This window comes from Dromaius novaehollandiae, chromosome 4 (assembly GCF_036370855.1).
Source record: "Dromaius novaehollandiae isolate bDroNov1 chromosome 4, bDroNov1.hap1, whole genome shotgun sequence".
NCBI classification, from domain to species: Eukaryota; Metazoa; Chordata; class Aves; order Casuariiformes; family Dromaiidae; genus Dromaius; species Dromaius novaehollandiae.
Genome location: NC_088101.1, coordinates 5,830,062 through 5,848,020, shown reverse-complemented (window position 1 = coordinate 5,848,020; position 17,959 = coordinate 5,830,062). Strand labels below are relative to the sequence as shown.

The following is a 17,959-nucleotide window of genomic DNA, read 5'->3' as shown; positions in this document are numbered from 1 at the left end:
CGCACCTCATGGAGGCCTGTCAGCTAGCATATGGCAGCTAAAAGGCAAGCTGCAGAATGTGCTTTTGTCTGCTCAGGCGCCCTGGGAAATGTGGCATTTTGGGAGGGGAAGATGCAAGAGGGGACAGGATGGTAACTTTATAGAAAACTGAACTTAGTTCCATGTCTAACTGAAAAGACTTTTGCTTTGTATATAAGGCGACAAGTGAAAATATTTATTAGAAAATATTCTTTTTTATTTATTAGAAAATATTCTAAGCATTTATTAGAAAATATTCTTGACTACCTGTATGTAACTTAATTTTGTCCAGGTGGTGCAATAGCCAGTGTTGTCTCTTTGTTTTGTAGTCCTTATGTTTTGTTTACTAAATGAGCTCACAGATAACGCTTTGAACCTTGTATGTTACAGAAATAATTCTGCTGAACATGTTTAGAAAGTGAAAACCACAAAATGCCTAAATAAATGGAAGGTGACAAAGGAGAAGTGTGATGGTGTCTACTCATACAGATTACGTAAAGAAGTCCAGGCACCTGTCATTGTTTTTAAATTGTAGTGTTGTTAAGAAAGAGTATGATGAAAAATAGAATGATGCAGCCAAACCAGCTGTTGATGTATGTCTTATTTTTATTGTTCAAATGCTGTGCATTTTGTCTATCAGTCCATCTTTAATGGATTGAAATTGAAATAGATTGGCCTTATTGGCGAGAAGAGAACCTGAGTTAGGGTTTATGCTACAGCCATTTGTTGGAAGAGGTGCAGTAACTTATTGTTTCCTTTGTTAAATCTGTGATTCAGGATAAAGGAATTGAATATGTGAAATTTGAACTGGCTTTCTTTAAACAGGAGTTCACAGAGCAAATTCACCTTAAAAGTACTACGGAAATGAGATAATTTCTGGCTTTGAGAGAGTGGCTTGGCTCGATCGTGGTCTAGTAAGGGAACTCGGCAGGCTTGTTTTATGGGGGATGGTGCTAAAAGAGAGGAGGGTTTTTGGTGGGGTGGTTGAAGACTCATTTAAAAATCTCTTTTTGAGAGAGAGAAGGGCTGAATAAAAGGATGTGGAGTCCTCTTTGAGGGGTAATTAAAACAAGCAAGATATAAACGTATATTTTAAATAGCAAGAGAGAACCTCAGGAAAGAAGGGAGAAGTTTTTTGTTTCAAACCTTTTAAATAGATTCCTAAGACTGTTGGAATCTGTTACACATGAATTTGCTTGCTTTGTACACACTGGGTGGGAAAATAAACTTTTTCTGTTGATACACATTGCTAAAATTTAGTATTTTAGGCATTAAAAGAAATCAGGACTTGGGGCAAATGGAGAGGCCAGACTTGTTTACACTGCGTAGCCAAGACCCTTTCCTGGTGTAGCACTCTGCAAAGATGCTAGCTCTGGCCTCGGGAGGAGGCAAGCTGCTCCCCAGGCAGTGGGAGGCTCTGCTGCTCTGCTACAGGCACAGTGTAACAGCCTACCCTTTCCCACGGCCGGCACAGCCACCATTAGGATATTGATTTGCACAGTGAAGAGATGCTCATCTTTACTTGGAGAGGCTGTTTATCTTTACTCAGAGAGGCTGTTTTTAGTGCCTGTGCTGGAGATGATTCATGCTTGTTAAAGATGATGATCTCCTTAGCTTTGACTGAGGTGAGCAGATAAATATCAGCTACCTGTGTTATTTTAATTACTAAAATACAGAAGTAGCCATTTCTGAGCCTTCAGAATTGGCACTAACAAGGTTAGCATCTTTGAAAGCTGTCAAATATAGTCTGGTTTCATGCAGTTTTACCTATTTTATAATGACATAATTTAAATTCATATTGTGAGCCAGTCAGATTTGTATGCATTTCAGCTATTGTATGTGTCTGAAATACAGTAAGTTAAATATTTAATGAACCAGGTTCTGTAATTTTTGTATTAGGCTTTAAATTAAAAGTATCTTACTCTTTGGAAAGTGTAGAAAAGTAGGTTTATTTGAGATTATATTCATGGAACAGGGGGAAATGACTAGCAAAAAATTCATTTTGATGCAGTACTGAGGAAGTCCTGTATAAGAAATGATTGAATAGACATCTTGGAGTAACAGCATTTACAAATCTCAGATGAATTCTAACCTGTTAATATTGTATTGGTCGGCGCTCTAATATTTACAATGATAATATGCAATAATGCTTTTTTCTGCCCTAATGTCCCAGTTTCTGACATACCAATTTCCAGAACATGTTTTTAGCATCCACAAGCATATATCTCTTGTAGGTAATTTAATTGATGAGACTTACAAGATAACCACTTGGGAGATACAATTCTTAAATTCCAGGTTATAGTGCTTTCTTCCCCCCCCCCCTTTTTTTTTCTTTTTTTGGGAGAAAATCCTTTTGTTATCATTTTCTTAAAAGAACATAGAATAAATTACAAAGAACATGAGGCTGCAGGAAACAAGCTACCTCACTATTAAGCATTAAATCCATTTTGTTTACTGAATGTTGGCTTGCGTATTAGCTTTTCTTGCAAGATGGAGTGGTCATCAATTTTCCATTAGTGCACAGATGGTGAAAGTGCTTGTCTGACAGTGCAAGACAAGCTCCTCTGTGTTTAGCAGAACAAAATCCTGCTAAATCTAGAGAAAAACCATCCTGATTCTAAGAAGCTTTTTACAGGCTTACAGGTTACAGACATATTTTGTTTCAGTAATCAAGATAAACCTAAGATAATGTTATAAAATGATACACACCTACCTCTTGTTCGAAAGGATGCTGAAAGAGCGCTGTTCGTTCCCTTTTTTTAATGCAGCCTACGACACAGCTAAGATGGAGCTTTCCCGCTATTGGCCAGAGCATGATGCTGCTGACAACTTCCTTTATGCTCATTTGCATCTAGCCCTCAACTGCAGGAGTAAATCATTCATAAATTTGACTCTTACTGTTTTGAATTAGCAACTGGCTCTTCCCACTCTTATTTTCTGCATTTTTTTTTTGTGCAGTGAGCTTATTAGCTGAGAAGTGCCTTGGGAGTGTGATGGTGGCCATGACCTGCTTTGCTTTGCACTTGAAAACGGCTGGTTGAACCATGATATTTGAAGTGTTAATACCTGCAGATTCCAGCTTCACAGTGTGGTTAGATTTACCTGTCATGAGCTATAGCATGCTGCAGCCAGGCAGATTAGGCAAGATAATCTTCTTAATGCAATTGACAAAACAAATGCATAATAAATCTTTACTATTTGTTGTAATGCTGATTTTTTTTGGTCATTTTAGATCTTCTACTGCACATATGATTTTTTTCACTTCACTTTTTTCATATAAAATTTGCTTCATAGAAATAAATGTTTGATGTTAAAAAAGGATCTGGGTGGGGGGAATCCATATAGGCTGGATTTTTAGGGGGAGCTGGCTTTGTGTTTCTCCTTTTTTATACCTTAATGAAGTTATTAACCAGAAAAAAACGTTCCTATGAAACTGGAGGGTATGTTGATTCTCCTGTGTTAACTTTAGAATTTTTGTGCTATGTAAAATCTCTAAGATGTCATGAAATAGTGTTAAAATTATCTTTTTTCCTGATTCTTAGATTTGACATTTGTTTCTTGGCCATTATGTTTTTACTCTATTAATACCTGTTTCTATGCAAGTCTTTATAATAATTATCAAAAGTAGATTTGTTTTAAATTTGACTGGATACACGATTTCCATTGATTGTTGCCTTTTTATAGTGGCTTACAGATAAACTTAGTAGATTGAAAGGCAGTGCAAGAGGCATTAACAAAATTCAGCTAGAGCATATTGACTTTGGAAACTTAATTGGCAGTTTCTTTTAAAGAATTTAGCAAGGGCATTTAAATTTAAACACACTGAATATAACACACTTTCTCCAAATCTGCCACGTAGTCAGTGGAGGTAATGGGTCTCTAGTGCACATTTTGGGTGCATTTCCTAGAATATGAAGAAGTGTGTTAAGCAGAGCAGATCATTTTCATTTCTTCTTGTACTGTCTCAAGTGGGAAGGAAGACTTGAAAATATCAGCACTTCCTTCTCAGAACATAGGAGCTCTAAGATGTCTGTAACTGTCCAGAAAAGGGTCCGGAGTTTCAAAGTGACTGCTGGCTTTTGTAAGCTGCTGCTTCGATGCATCTGGCTTGAAGTATCTGCTCCTGTACAGTTGCTAAGAATCAAGCTTTGTCCGCTTGTGCTTCCCAAATTTGCAAGTTGAGTTTGAAAATCTCAGTCTTTTAAATAGGGATTCTACTCTTGTTGTTATATTAATAAAAGAGCAGGAAGGCTTCCCCTTTCTTCTGACAGAAACATTAGAGCTCTTTAGGCCAGGAGGGTAATGCAGTTGAGTGTCTTGCTTGCGCTCCTTTTCTAGTTGCTAGTGCTGCTACCTTTTGTCTGCCCAGTCGATGAAAACAGGTCATGAATGGGGATTTGTACTGTGCTTGCTTGTGCTGGGATTCCCCAAGATGTTCCTGTGCTTGTTGCTGCCAAGCTTTCTGAAAATGCTCCCTTGTTTCAGGTATAGGCCAGGTAGACCAATTATTTGCAGAGCAGTGGAACAAATGAAGCATAGTTCCTGCAGCCTAATTTGTTCTTCACCTGCAGTGTGTCTAGCAGAACTTTCCTTTCCTCACCACAGTCTTGCAAGCCCCTTCTCTCCTCCTTAGCACCTGTTTCATCCACAACCTCCTGCTGCCCAGTAAAAAAAAAAAAAAAGAAAAGAAAAAAAAGGCCTTGGGCACCTCTGCTTAGCACCTTCTGCAGCCTCTCCTTCAGTTAAGGGACTAACTGTAATTGCTCTCTTATCCCTCCACTGATTTTTCACAGAAGTAATAGGAACTCTGAGATATCTACTGTTCTGTCAAGTTTGATTAGAAATTGTCAGCGGATTTAAAAAAAAAAAAAAAAAAAAAAAAAAAAAAAAAAACCTCCCATGACGAAAATAAGAGAATTTTCTTTCTCTGGAGTAATTCAAATTCTGAAAGGCTTTTCTGTTCAGTCTAAACTGCGTTATCCTTGTAATGGACGTGTGGCTTTTGGTAGTGGTTTGTGAATATTTCTGCTTAGTGTGTTGTGTTATAAAGTTAATATAACTGTCTTTAACACAGGCTTGCAAGAACTCTTGAAACAAACTACACAGTAGCAAACTTCATGATACATTAAGACAGAAACAGACTTGAGAACAGAGAGGGCACTGAACTGTTGTTCTAGTAGTGCAATACACCAGGTGAAACACTTTGAATTTATGGGGCTTTTGATAAATTCTCTGTTGGGAGGGGAGGGGAAGACACAGGACAGAAAACACAACCTTACTTTGCTTGCTGTTAAATACCTTTTGGGTATAATAGTAAGTGAAACTTTCCGCTCATGCCTCAGTACTATGAAGGTTTATAGCTATCTGTAGAGATGATCGTTTGGCACAAACGCAGTACGTTATTTCAGCGTGATTTAATGTGGCATAAATGATTATGCTGTGTTAAGCCACAGAACTAAAACATGTGCTCTTATGTTAATGCTACAATTGCTTGCCATCTTCTTAAAGCTCAGATCCCAATATTTTCACATTTATGAAATTCTACCCAGAAGCATTCCAGACCAGTGTGTGTCAAGAGGCAATTGTAGATCTGGATCAACATGTTTGTTAACAAGGAGTCCTCTGAGAGTAACCATTTCTGAAACGCATAGCATTTGTGTTCATGGTTTTGAAAGGCTGTGGAAGAAGAGTATAAAAGGGAAAGAGTGCAGAGCCAACAAGGTGTTGTTAAAAGCACTGTTTATTTGTCTGTTTTCTCCTCTTGTAGATCACAGCAATGGGTCGTTTAACTTGAAAGCCCTTTCAGGAGGGTCTGGCTACAAGTTTGGAGTCCTTGCTAAAATAGTGAATTATATGAAGGTATGGTGATTTGATTTAAAAGTGCAATGTTTTGAAACGCTTTAGTTATTTCTTCTCTTGTGGTAGCTAAAAGATGCTGAATGTTTCAGACTCTAAAATTCTTTCACTGCAAGAGTAAGAATTTTAAGAAACTGTTAAATACAAAATGATGTCAGCAAACAAAATGGCCAGCATACTGTTCCATTACTGAAATCCCAATGAATCCAGGTCAGTTTAAAATCAGGAGGATGCTTTTTACTTGCATTAGAAATAGGAACAGGGAGAATCTGTCAGCTTTCAGTATTCATGAGCTATATATCAGAATAACTTGTAATTTGGTGTTTTACAGATGACTCTGTCAGCAATCTCAGCTGGCACTAAACTTATTTTTTTCCTCATTCTCAAAGCCCCTAAACTGTTATTCATATATTATTCATACATATGTATGTATACTGTAACTATCCTGGTTTAGTGAAAGTTGTTTTGTCATCACATTATACCAACTGTAGTTACTTCATGATAATTTAGTCCTGAATAAGTAAATACAGATATCTGTTAAAATAAATACAGATAAATACAATAAATACAGTAAATACAGATCCTGTTTATTATTCCAGACTCGGCACCAGCGTGGTGATACACATCCGTTAACCCTAGAAGAAATTTTGGATGAAACGCAACATTTAGATATTGGACTGAAACAGAAACAATGGTTAATGAGCGAGGTAAAGAAAACACATGTTTAGATTTTTTTTTTTAATTAGAGATTAGAGAAATATGATAAGCCTGAATATTTATTTATATTTAATTACAAACTCTGTAAAAGGTTCTGCTTTAAGAAACTGCATTGATTTACATGTCTGTCTGTCTTGTATCTTCTGCTGTGGAGATAGGTCTGAAGTGGAAACTATTCTGACACTTTAAAGGATTAATTAAAATTATTACACAACAAGTAAATTTGGTGTGAAGTGGAAATTATTAATTACTAATTTTATATAATCAAGCTGTTTTTCTTAAGAAATTTCTCTCAAAATTTTTCAAGTGAAGAGCTCTTCCAGTGTTGAACTAACTAAACCAAAGGAGTTTGGCACAATATTCACAGATTTACCATTATTTGCCATTTACTGAAATTAAGAATTCTGATGTGAAATTTATGTCCAGAATTATCAGGTAATAGATCTCAAAATTTCAATGTTGGAGTTCATTAGTGTCTCTCTACATGCTAGGATTTTCTGTTACAGAATCGCTGCAACTTGCCACCATATTCATCATCTTCACCCTTAACTGATCTGAATGTCTTCATGGAATGTCAAAATTAATAAAACAGCAAAATACTGTATTTGGTGTTTATATTTTATTGGTATATCTGGTGTTGCTCAAATCATATTTAAAATTCCTGTAACAGAGTAGTAAAGGCTGTTGATACACTGGAAGAAACCTCTGTATGGTAAAATTAAGATGGTTTTAACTAATACAGCCTGTAACATTCCTTTATTACTAATACTCCTATAAATCCCTGAGAACTGCAAAAAGACAAAACAGTAGACCCCAGTATGGTAGTCTTGTTTGTGATGAAAACTGGGCTCTGCTGAAATCTTTTGAAGGATAGCTCAAGGATTTCCTATCATGGATCAGAACATAAAAATTGAACCAAAAAGCTCCTCTGAAGAAGTTTATGCAAAACTTTCATTGAGTTGAAACTGGATGAGAAGAGGTGAACAAATAGCCAGCAGTATGACAGACAAATAACAGGCAAATTACAGCAGTTCATTTTAGCTGTGGTGGCTTGCTTAATTTCCTGAGAAAGTAAGCTGCCAAAGTTAGTTACCTTTTCTGATACAGGTGTTTTGTCCCTTCTTTCTTTCTTCTGTGTCTCTTTTCTTTCTTCTTTCAGAGTCAGGCTGGCAGCTGTAGAAAAAACTAAGTAGAGTTGCCCTCTATTACAGATGAACTTTCATTGTGGTGCTGGCTGCACAGCAAAACTGATTCAGAGCATATCTTAAGTTACTTCAGTTGTCCATGAACTTCTGGTCAGCTTCACTCTGAAGCTGGCTTCATAAGTAAACTCTTCCTGCGCAGGAGGTCTGCTCTTCTCAATTTCTTCTACAGCTGCTCGTGTCAATTGACAGCACTTGGGGAAGACTGACTCCTGTTTTGGTTGTCCTAGGGTAATGCCTTTCACACTTGTAACATCAATATGACCCAAATTTGATATGCTGAGTTGTCTGTTTGCACTTGATATTCAACCAAAGCACACTTTTCTGTGTTTCCTCTCCTTTTTATTCTCGTCCCTTTCTCAAGAGGGAACATATGTGGCTTTCTGCCATAAGGTAAGAGACTTTGTGGACCTTCAAGCCAAAAGGTGTTAAATGAATGGTGCTAAGCCTACTTTATTGCTTTGGGTTTTATGCTATGGGGAATTATGCCTAGGTCAGATCTAAGATTCTGGATTTAAAATCCAGTTCAAACTCAAACCTCCAAACTGGCACCTGCAACATGTAGCTGATGTGCTGTCATTGCTGAAAGGCATGCTATTTAAAAAGTACTAGTGTGCACTCTTCTTTCAAGGCCTAAAATTTACATTCCTGTTACAGGCTCTAGTCAACAATCCGAAAATAGAAGTTATAGATGGGAAGTATGCTTTCAAACCCAAGTACAACTTGAAAGATAAAAAGGCTCTGCTCAGGCTATTGGACAAGCATGACCAGCGAGGGCTGGGAGGAATCCTTCTGGAAGATATTGAGGAAGGGCTACCCAATGCACAGAAGGCCATAAAGGTGCGTAACACTTGCTCACACTTCAGTGAACCTATTCTGATTAACTTCTCAAAGGAGAGGTAGGGGCTAAGAGAGATTTTTCTCCTGGGTTGCTTCTGTCTTTTTTTGATAGCTTGTAAGGTATTTCACAGAGTCTAATATTGTAGCGTTTTCTGTACTTCATCCTGTGTTTTCAGATTTAGCCTGATGTCTTACCAAACTGGCAAAGCTTTATCTCACAAAACACTCTTGATCTCCTATATTCCAACTGTAGGCATTTAGTTGTGCTCTTATACGTTGATCTCAGTCCTTTGTATTTCATCTCTGCTTTGTTAGTGTACTTATTGTCTGTATGCCTTTCAGAGGCATTTCATTGCAGGTCACATTGCGGCTTCTCTAGGTGGGTTTTTTGTAGCACAAGATCTGGATATGATGTTGAAGTTGGAATCCTTTATACCTTTTGCTGATCTGATTAATTATATATTTTAAATATGCAGTAATATTAGAGATTGCAGCTATGAAGGTGTCAGCTGTCCCCTCTTGGTCTTTGCAACCTTTATTAAACACAGCCATCCTTTCATAGCTGCAGGCAATTTCATTTTCCTTTCAAAATGGTTATCAATTCAGTTTCATTCTCTTTACATCAGTGCATTTATCTACAGTAACATATGTAGAATATCCTCTGCAGCAACACCCATGGCAAACACGATGGGAATGGGATACTCGGTGTTTGCCAGGTCTCCCTAAAAATGAACATCAGGCAAGATACAAGAGAAAAGAAAAATAAGTTTATTCTAATATAGATTCAGATCTCTCAGGGAGGTAATCAGTGTGTGTAACTGTGTGACCTCCTCACTTCTGGCTGTTCTCTATGCTTTATCCATCTTGCAGAGCTGAGAAGCAAAGCTAGCATGCAGGATGTGTTTCACTGCTGCTAGAAGTTTCTTCATAAAACCGTGTTCCCCCTTGCCTACTGAATAGAAACACTTATTTGGGATAAATGCTTTTCTCTGTTCCTGCTCATTCAGTGATGACACAACTGATGCCAACTGTACCTTATGTTCATTTACTCATTCCCCAAGAACATCCTGATACAGGAATTATGAAAGATGATTTGTAGTCAGTCTAGTACTACTGTAATTTTGCAGAATTTTGAAATTTTATTGCAATCGTGAGTTCACCTTACAAAGGTAAACCCTTAAATGTGGTGTTCCATCTCGTTTGTCCTTGGCTTGGGGCATGTGTTAAAGTGGAGGAAGGGAACATTGACAAACAATTGTATTCCTTTGATTCTTGGAAATAAAATGATTTTGAGTTCTTCTTTTGCATGTGTTATTGAGGCTTTAGGGGACCAGATCATCTTCGTTAATCGCCCTGATAAGAAGAAAATTCTTTTCTACAATGACAAGAGCTGTCAGTTTACTGTGGATGAAGGTAGGTGTTTCTTTACATCTGGTTCCATGATAATTGATTTGGGTTCACCTTAAGCACCTGTGTATGTAAGCAGTCATTATGGATAGCAATCTTTTAATTTGGTAATGAAAAATTAGGTGTATTCCATATTCTGTCAGAGAGCACAATGGTTTATATTAACATGAGGCTAACAGGACTGCTGGGTGAGTTCAGGGGTAATATCCTCTCTCTTTCATAATGGAGACATGGCGCTAGGAACCCAGCATTTCTCTTAAAGTGCAGCACTACAAGGAAAGGCTGAAAATCACTAGGCTGGCAGCCGAAAAGCAGAGGAGTGTCTTCTGGGTGTGGATTTGCTGCTCTTTTCCAGTTTATTGATCCATGTGCCTTTTATTAGTAAATATGGTGAGACACCATGAATGGAACAGTAGGAGCAAGCAAAAGGGGACGAGATGTGAGGAAAACTATCAAGAAGGGGTGGTTTGCAACTCAGAGGAGAGTGTAGATGCGGAGTGGTGTTGCTGCCCAGAACTGGGGGCGGGACCGGCACTTGGCAGTTTCAGCATGTGTTTTCTAACAAATAGCTGTAAAAACCTTTGGTCTAAAGTGCCTATTTGCTGATCATAGCAAGAGTGCACATTATACCATAATGCAAATGCGCAGAAATTCATTATCCAAATCAAGGTGCTTTCAGGTGCATTACAATAATAACATTTATGCGTAGATCAGATATCTGTAGGTACAGAAAGGAGAAGTAATCCATGTTAAAAGATGTTGTTTTAAATGATTAAAGGATACTGAATGCTTATTGTTGTTGACTTGTTGTTCTAGCAGCTTGCCATATAATGCCATTTTATCATAGAGCATTGCTTTATGAGAAAAGAAATGAAAAGATTTTTAAGAGAAACTTGAACTGCTTTATTTGCAGGACCCTCAAACAAATAAAAGCTTTATGCTTTGTTTTTTTGAATAGCTTAGAGACTTTTTATTTCAAATAGAATCAAGCAACTGGAAATGTCATCAGTTTCCTTGTTAGGTAATAATAGCTTGCTTGCTTGAAGATAATTTAGTACTTCTCTCACCTTTAAAAATATTTAAAAGTATAAAAATAGTTTCAAAATATTTGAGTGACTTTCTCTTTAAGCCATAATTTCTGTCTTTTCTTCAAAGTGGCAACCCAAACCATACCTGAAATGCAGAATTATAAGCCTTCAGTCCTGCATTCAGTAGGGAATTCCTGACCTCCCAAATGTTTGCAAGTTTACCATCAACACTGTCATCCTGTTCAGATTGTGTCTCTTCAGCCCATCAGCCCACAGGTCTTAAGGATCCGAATGTTACCACACCCTTTAGAAATCAGTGTTCCTCAACAGTTAAGACAAAGCTTTTAATTTTAAGCAGCTACTGATTGTATTATCAGTCACAATTCCTGATTATTTCTTCCTATGTACTTCTAGGTTTTAATTTTTTTTTTTTTTTTTTGTCTGGCTAATTTGCACACAGCCATCCTTGAAAGGGTTAGCAGAGGAGATCTCTGGCCTATTGCTCTTTGTTTGAAATAACTCCAGGATTAACTGTGATATTTAACCAAAGAGCCCATTTTATTAAAAGGCTTAGCAAGAAAATTCTGCTAACTCTTTGACAGGTAACCAATATAAATCTATGGCTGTTCACACACTTAAGTTAAATTTCAGTGTATCCATTGCAGATCTGTGTTTAGGAGCAAGCAATGCAGGCCATTGCTATGTAAGTGGGGTAAAAATTTAAATTAAACTTGAAACAACATGTTTAAGCCCTGTCGCTCAATCTCCTGATGGAGACATTTAAGTCTGTAGTGTCTGTAATGACTGGACCGCTAGTGTGCAGTGTCTGTAAAGCAGGATCTCTTTGCTTTCTTTCATCCACAGGTGGCAGCATGTTCCCATCTGATAACAAAGGGGTATTTTTGTTCTGTGCCTGCTCTTCCTGTTTTTTCTTAGAAGTGCTCAGAACAATGCTCGTTCTGAGATGGGGCAGAATACTTTCTCCTCTGTGAATTTTGTGATCTGCCTGCATATGCCACAAGTCTTAAAACGTTCCTGAGTGGGTTTACTTACTTGTTGCAGCTGGAAAGGGGCTTTTTTCCAACCATGTTATCTTACGAAGAAGCGAACCCATTCTTCATGAGCAGTTTTTCTTTGAGATTCATTCTGGAGCCCTAGAAGCATGTATCTTAAGGAGTCAGTTGCAGAATTGTCTGAGTACAGGATGAGTTATGACACATTTCTGCGTTAGCAGTGCTATTTCAGCTCATTATCTTCTGCAATGTTAAAACTAAGTTTTTAGAAGACTGCAAAATAAGCCTTGAAGTGTTGTCAGACTCTTTGATCTAGCAGCTGATGACAGTTCAAAATGTTTCTAGTTTTATGTTCAGCCTTAGAAAAAAAGGGCTCCGCACTCCTCAGTGCATGATTCTGCTGTATGACACACTACAGTTTTAAACATATGCTGTCTGGAATTAATATCCTCTAAAAGTTAGATGTCCTCTTCCATCACTGCCTGAGCACTCCCAGTAGTTACTGTGGGGAAAAAGGAGCTGGGGCAATTTGTAGGCTGATGTCTGAAGTAGTGGGAGGAATTTTCCTCTGGCAATGCCTGTGTCTTTACACTGACTACAGTTGTTCTGATGGCTGCACAAGCTTTTCTTTCTCCCCTATTGAAAAGAGATCCCAACTTAACGCCGTACTATATCATGATCTTAAGCGTACTGGAGAAGGTATTTGCAGTAAGGAATGGCTTTTGTTCTTTGTTTTATGCGATTAGCCAAAGAAGGTTCAGATTGCATGTGTTCCTTCTTGACTTCCTGACTAATTAATCTTTTGTCAGTAATGTGCAGCAGAAATGGTTTATAAAAGCTGGGCTAGATTTCAGGTGCTTCAGCCAGGTAAAGTACTGCCCTTTTGTGCTGGGGCTAAGCACTTAGCGTGTGAACCAAGCTTGCGCCATGCTGGCTGAACGCTGAAAGGCCGGTCTGATTGCTTCACTGTTAAAGATGTCTTTCACATCTGAATGCAGTGTGTGTAAATATATATATATATATATATATATATATATATATATATATATATATATATATATATATATATATATATATATATAAAAAACACTGAAAATTTTGGACATTTAATTATATATATTCTTAATATTGTTCCAAAGCATCTTTGAAGAAATTTTGAGAATGGCCAAAGCCTGTTAAGTTTAAAAGTGTAAAAATTTCTTGGAATCAGTGATGAGTTATGGCTTTGGCTTTTAATTCCAAGCTGGTCCAGGGGTAGCACAAACTTAGATTCAAGCACCTTTTCTTTCTTGTATAAATCTAGCACTGTACTCCCCAGGACTGTTAGGAAGCAGGACTCCATCTTCCCCACTAACTGTGTGCTTCTTTCATTCTGTCCTTTCCAGAGAAATGTCATTGTCTGTTCTTGCCCTGTGCTCACATTTTTAGCTTGGCTGAGTGAAGATTTTTAAGCTTTTTTTTTTTTTTTTTTTTTTTTTTTTTTTTTTTTAATCTCTAACAGATTTTATTACTGGTGTGATATAAAACTGTATCTGCAGAAACCATTTCAACCTTTTGCAAGAGAGCGGGTGTGGCAGTCGGAGGTAAACTGCACCAAAGTTGCCGTACAGCCATTTACTCAGGACTCTTTCCCCCAGATAAATGTGTCTGTAGAAAAAGAGCGTGTTAAAATATAATCATTCCCAGGGAATGTCAATACAGATTGCTTTTGTATATCAGGCACCCTGTGATTGCAATGAAGTTGCCTTAACTGTACCATCCTTCCCTCTCAGGTATTTCAGAGGAGGCTTTAGCAAAAATCTTTGTTATGCTGCCCTCTGCTTTGCCTTATCTTTGTTAAGGCTCATCAAAGCTCATCATTTAAGTCCATGCACACTGGCTTCTTGAGGCTGGTTAATATTAGCCAGTGTCTGAACTGGCCTTTCACTCAGCTGTGGGGGAGTGTGGCACCCTGTCTTGTTCCCTCTTCTGGTTACATGAAAGATGAGAAATTAGCAGTTTGGGGGAGCAAGGGAGCAGCCTGTGATTAGTGTTAACTCTGACAAGCTTCTGAGTTAGAATATCTTAGTGATCAAACTGCATGATTTTGCAGATGGGATTTGTTTTTCAAATCATAGTCCAAAAAAGACACCAAACACCTGCATCATGGTGTCAGGGCTGCAGCTTGCTGCCTGTTCTGTGGAAGATCTACACTGGCACCAGGACTCATGAGTTCTCTACTGAAAACGTGCATCTCCTTGAGGGTTCACAGCACTTTTGTTGCTTTGGCCAGAAACCTCTTGGGAAATTCTTACCAAGGGATTTTATTTGGGCTCTATCTTATCATGGTAGCCTAAGCAGAAGGAGGAATTGTCAGCTTGTCTGACTGCAGTCTGCTGTGGTCAGAGGAAGTCTCATTATCTTGACTACTGGACAGTTTTTCTTTTTTCCCAAAGCTGTCATATCAGTTGTTCTGACTGATCTATGAAATAGTTTAATGTATCTGATAGAAGACTCTCCCACCTTCACATTGCTTTGATGCTGTAAAGATCACCTAGCAGTTGACAAGGCATGGAGAGGGAAAATTGGATGCGCTTCGTAATTATAATGGTTACGTGTGCTGCAGGAATGCATGCAACAAACCTGTTGTTCATGGTTGGCTGAAGCAGGCCAGTGTGTGGCAAGCTTAATGCTCCCAATATCCTTCTCCTGCCCTTCACAGAGGTACCACACTTTTTGTGCTTTTTCCATAGACAGAAGAAAGATCTTATTTAAAAAAAAAAAAATCTGATATTTTGAGATCATCCTGTTGGAACTGCCTTCTGTCACCATTATGTTGTCTGCTCTTCAGACATAACAGCTGATCACTGCATTTTTCTTTTTGTGTTTTCTCTTCTCGCTGGTCCACTGCATCCTTCTGCCTGGACACATATTCCAGAGGTAGTGAAGGACAGTAACCAGGTCTTTCTGTGCCATTTCTGCATTACAGGCCCCTCTCACAAACTATTGCTTTTTACAAGTGGTGACCCCATTTGTTGCTAGGAGCCATAGTGAAAGCCCCAGGCCAGGGCAACAGTATTGCAGATGCTGCTCAGAGAAGTTGAAGAGATCTCATTCTGTCACATGTTAAGAGTCTGAATTTTAGGGCTGGAGGTGCAGAAATATCGCAATTACAAACATGCAAGGTTTTTTCTTGAGAACTGTAGTTATTGCCAGCTTTTCCTGTAGGCACTCACTGCTCAGAGAGGATGTCACAATAATTTAGTATTAACATAGTATTTCCCAGGTCTAAACTTTCATTAGCTGATACAGTAACAGTCCTTGGAGACTTGTGAGTAAATCTGACAGGTAACACAGAAATGGTCCATTGCCAGGCAGACAGCTTCTCTCTCTCTCTTCAGTCCTGCTGCATTTATCTCAAGGTCTGCAGTTGTGCTGAATTGGTTTTGTGACAAGATGATAGGTGTATCTCCTTTTCCCTTTAGGTGACACTCCAAACACAAATTGTTACTATGCACAAGCATCTGAAGAGTGACTGCTCTGTACGCTACTCCACCTTTGCCCTGTGCTTTTTAGTTGGCCAAGTTCAAAAGGCAAGCGTGAAGCTGTAATGACAGTGTAATCATTGCATTACAAGAAATAAGAAATGCCATGGTTAGAGATTAACCATGATCTGCATTTCTGTGCATGTTGATTCTTGGAGAGCTGGCCATTTATTTTCTAGTGTTTAATTTTTCACTTTTCTTCTTCAGAAGAATGTGTACAGTTAACCTTGGGTATCTATCCCTAGCACTTTTTGCACCAAAGTGTATTTGTCCATGTAGCTCTCTAATAAAGAGACTCTGCTGTTCCTAGCAGAGCATCATAACTAGAAGATCATTGTCATGTAGAAATTCAGAGTTACTAATTCTCTCATCTGTTGTCACCTACTGTACATGTGCCTCTCACATACCTCTGAGGGAAGTGGCCTGCATCTCTTCAGCTCTTGCAGGACTTGTCTGTGCAGAGCCAAAGACAGTACCACACAACCAACTTCAAAGCATCTTTAACTGGGTTTAATATTCATGCATGAAGGCCAATGGTATCCTGGGGTGCATTAGGAAGAGGGTTGCCAGCAGGGTCAAGGGAGGTGATCCCCCCCCTCTCCTCAGCCCTGATGAGGCCACATCTGGAGTACTGCGCCTAATTCTGGGCTCCCCAGGACAAGAGAGACATGGCACTACTGGAGCGAGTGCAGCGTAGGGCTACGAAGATGATTAGGGGACTGGAGCATCTCCCCTATGAGGAAAGACTGAGAGAGCTGGGCCTGTTTAGCCTGGAGAAGAGAAGACTGAGAGGGGATCTTACCAAGGTATACAAATATCTTAAGGGAGGGTGTCAAGAGGATGGGGCCAGACTCTTTTCAGTGGTGCCCAGCGACAGGACAAGAGGCAGTGGGCACAAACTGAAACACAGGAAGTTCCATCTGAATATGAGGAAAAACTTTCCTGTGAGGGTGACAGAGCACTGGAATAGGTTGCCCAGAGAGACTGTGGAGTCTCCTTCTCTGGAGATATTCAAAACCCACCTGGATGCATTCCTGTGCAATGTGCTCTAGGTGACCCTGCTTGAACTGGGGGGTTGGACTAGATGATCTCCAGAGGTCCCTTCCAACCTCAACCATTCTGTGATTTATGTGCAGCATTGTCACTTAATATGTGAGCTGCAGAAATACATGATTTGGAATATGGTTTCCCACAAAGTGTGATATTGCATTTGCACAGCCATGATTCTGCTTTCCAAACACCACCAGGTCCTGGTGTCCAGTTGAGGGGACTAGAGTATTCAGGACTTGGGGGTCTGAACAGAAGGGAGATAGCTTGAAAGAGCATATTGTGCTCAGTCTAAAAGATGCAGTAGGACCCTCACTCCATCTTCTGCTGTGTAAACTTATATCTGAGTGCTCATTGTTGAGAAATCAGCCTCTTGCACGTTCAGCTTTGATCACGACACAGCCTTCTCCACCTGCTGCAGCAGGATTAGGTGAGAGATGATTAGTGATAGCAGGCACCAGCTATGCCAAAAGCCTGGAATCGCACCCAAAATGGATGAGCAGACAAAGAATGTCTTGACCACAGTGTTAATCCTTGCATTAAGTTATCTGGAAACTGCAGTCTGTGATCCCACTGTGTGCTCTGTAGCCTGAACATCAGAGGGAGGGACAGGCTGAGCACTATCTCCATGGAACAGAAAGTGGTGTTTCAACAGGATTTAGTTCTCTTCAAAAGCATTGCATTACTAAAAATGCATCTTTTCCTTCACTGGCAAAATTCCTTTCTTTTGTTTCCTGGGAAGCTTGAATAGCCCCTTAGTGTTGAGAATTGGAAGAAAAGAAAGATCTGGGACTTAAAGCATGTACTTCAATAGAAAAACGCAGTGCTTTAGGAAGGGAATTGGTCCAAGTGCAGCAACAAATTCTCTAAATTATGCCTTTGTACGGTACTATTTTGTTGCAGTGTGTCTAGAGCTGGTGCATCTTTGGCAGGTTGTCAGTGGAGTGTTTCATCACCTGCTGCATAGGACTGCTTCTTACGCATGCAAAAGTTGGGGTTGTTTTGACAACTGTGTACTAAATTTATCTGGAAATAAAGGGAAAAAATGAGTCTTGCGTTGCTATGTGTGCCTTTGTGTTTTATTTATAGTTTGTTAGCCAAACTTGCTGACAGAATATATCTAACTTACTGCCTGGGGAATGAAGGGAGGTAGAATTGTACCAGCCGCTGCCTGGAGAAGACATTCCAGAGACTCTGTGAAACTTTACATGATGTAGAAAGTGTTCAGGCAGATGGCAGCTGCTCTAATTAAGACTTACTGTCTCTGTCTTTTTTCCTGATGTTGTGGTTTTTAAGGTATCTTTCTA

At 39.0% G+C, this 17,959-nt stretch overlaps 1 protein-coding gene across 3 annotated transcripts in view; it reads left to right on the top strand.

Moving 5' to 3' along the window:
* Positions 1-17,959, top strand: part of GTF2E2 (general transcription factor IIE subunit 2) — a 28,917-nt gene that overhangs the window by 8,351 nt on the left and 2,607 nt on the right. For all 3 annotated transcript variants that reach the window (XM_026116354.2, XM_026116355.2, XM_026116356.2), the window contains exons 3-6: positions 5,786-5,877; positions 6,474-6,581; positions 8,451-8,633; positions 9,953-10,046. In XM_026116354.2, coding sequence (XP_025972139.1) covers positions 5,786-5,877; positions 6,474-6,581; positions 8,451-8,633; positions 9,953-10,046 — 477 coding nt within the window. The remainder of the gene's footprint in view (positions 1-5,785; positions 5,878-6,473; positions 6,582-8,450; positions 8,634-9,952; positions 10,047-17,959) is intronic.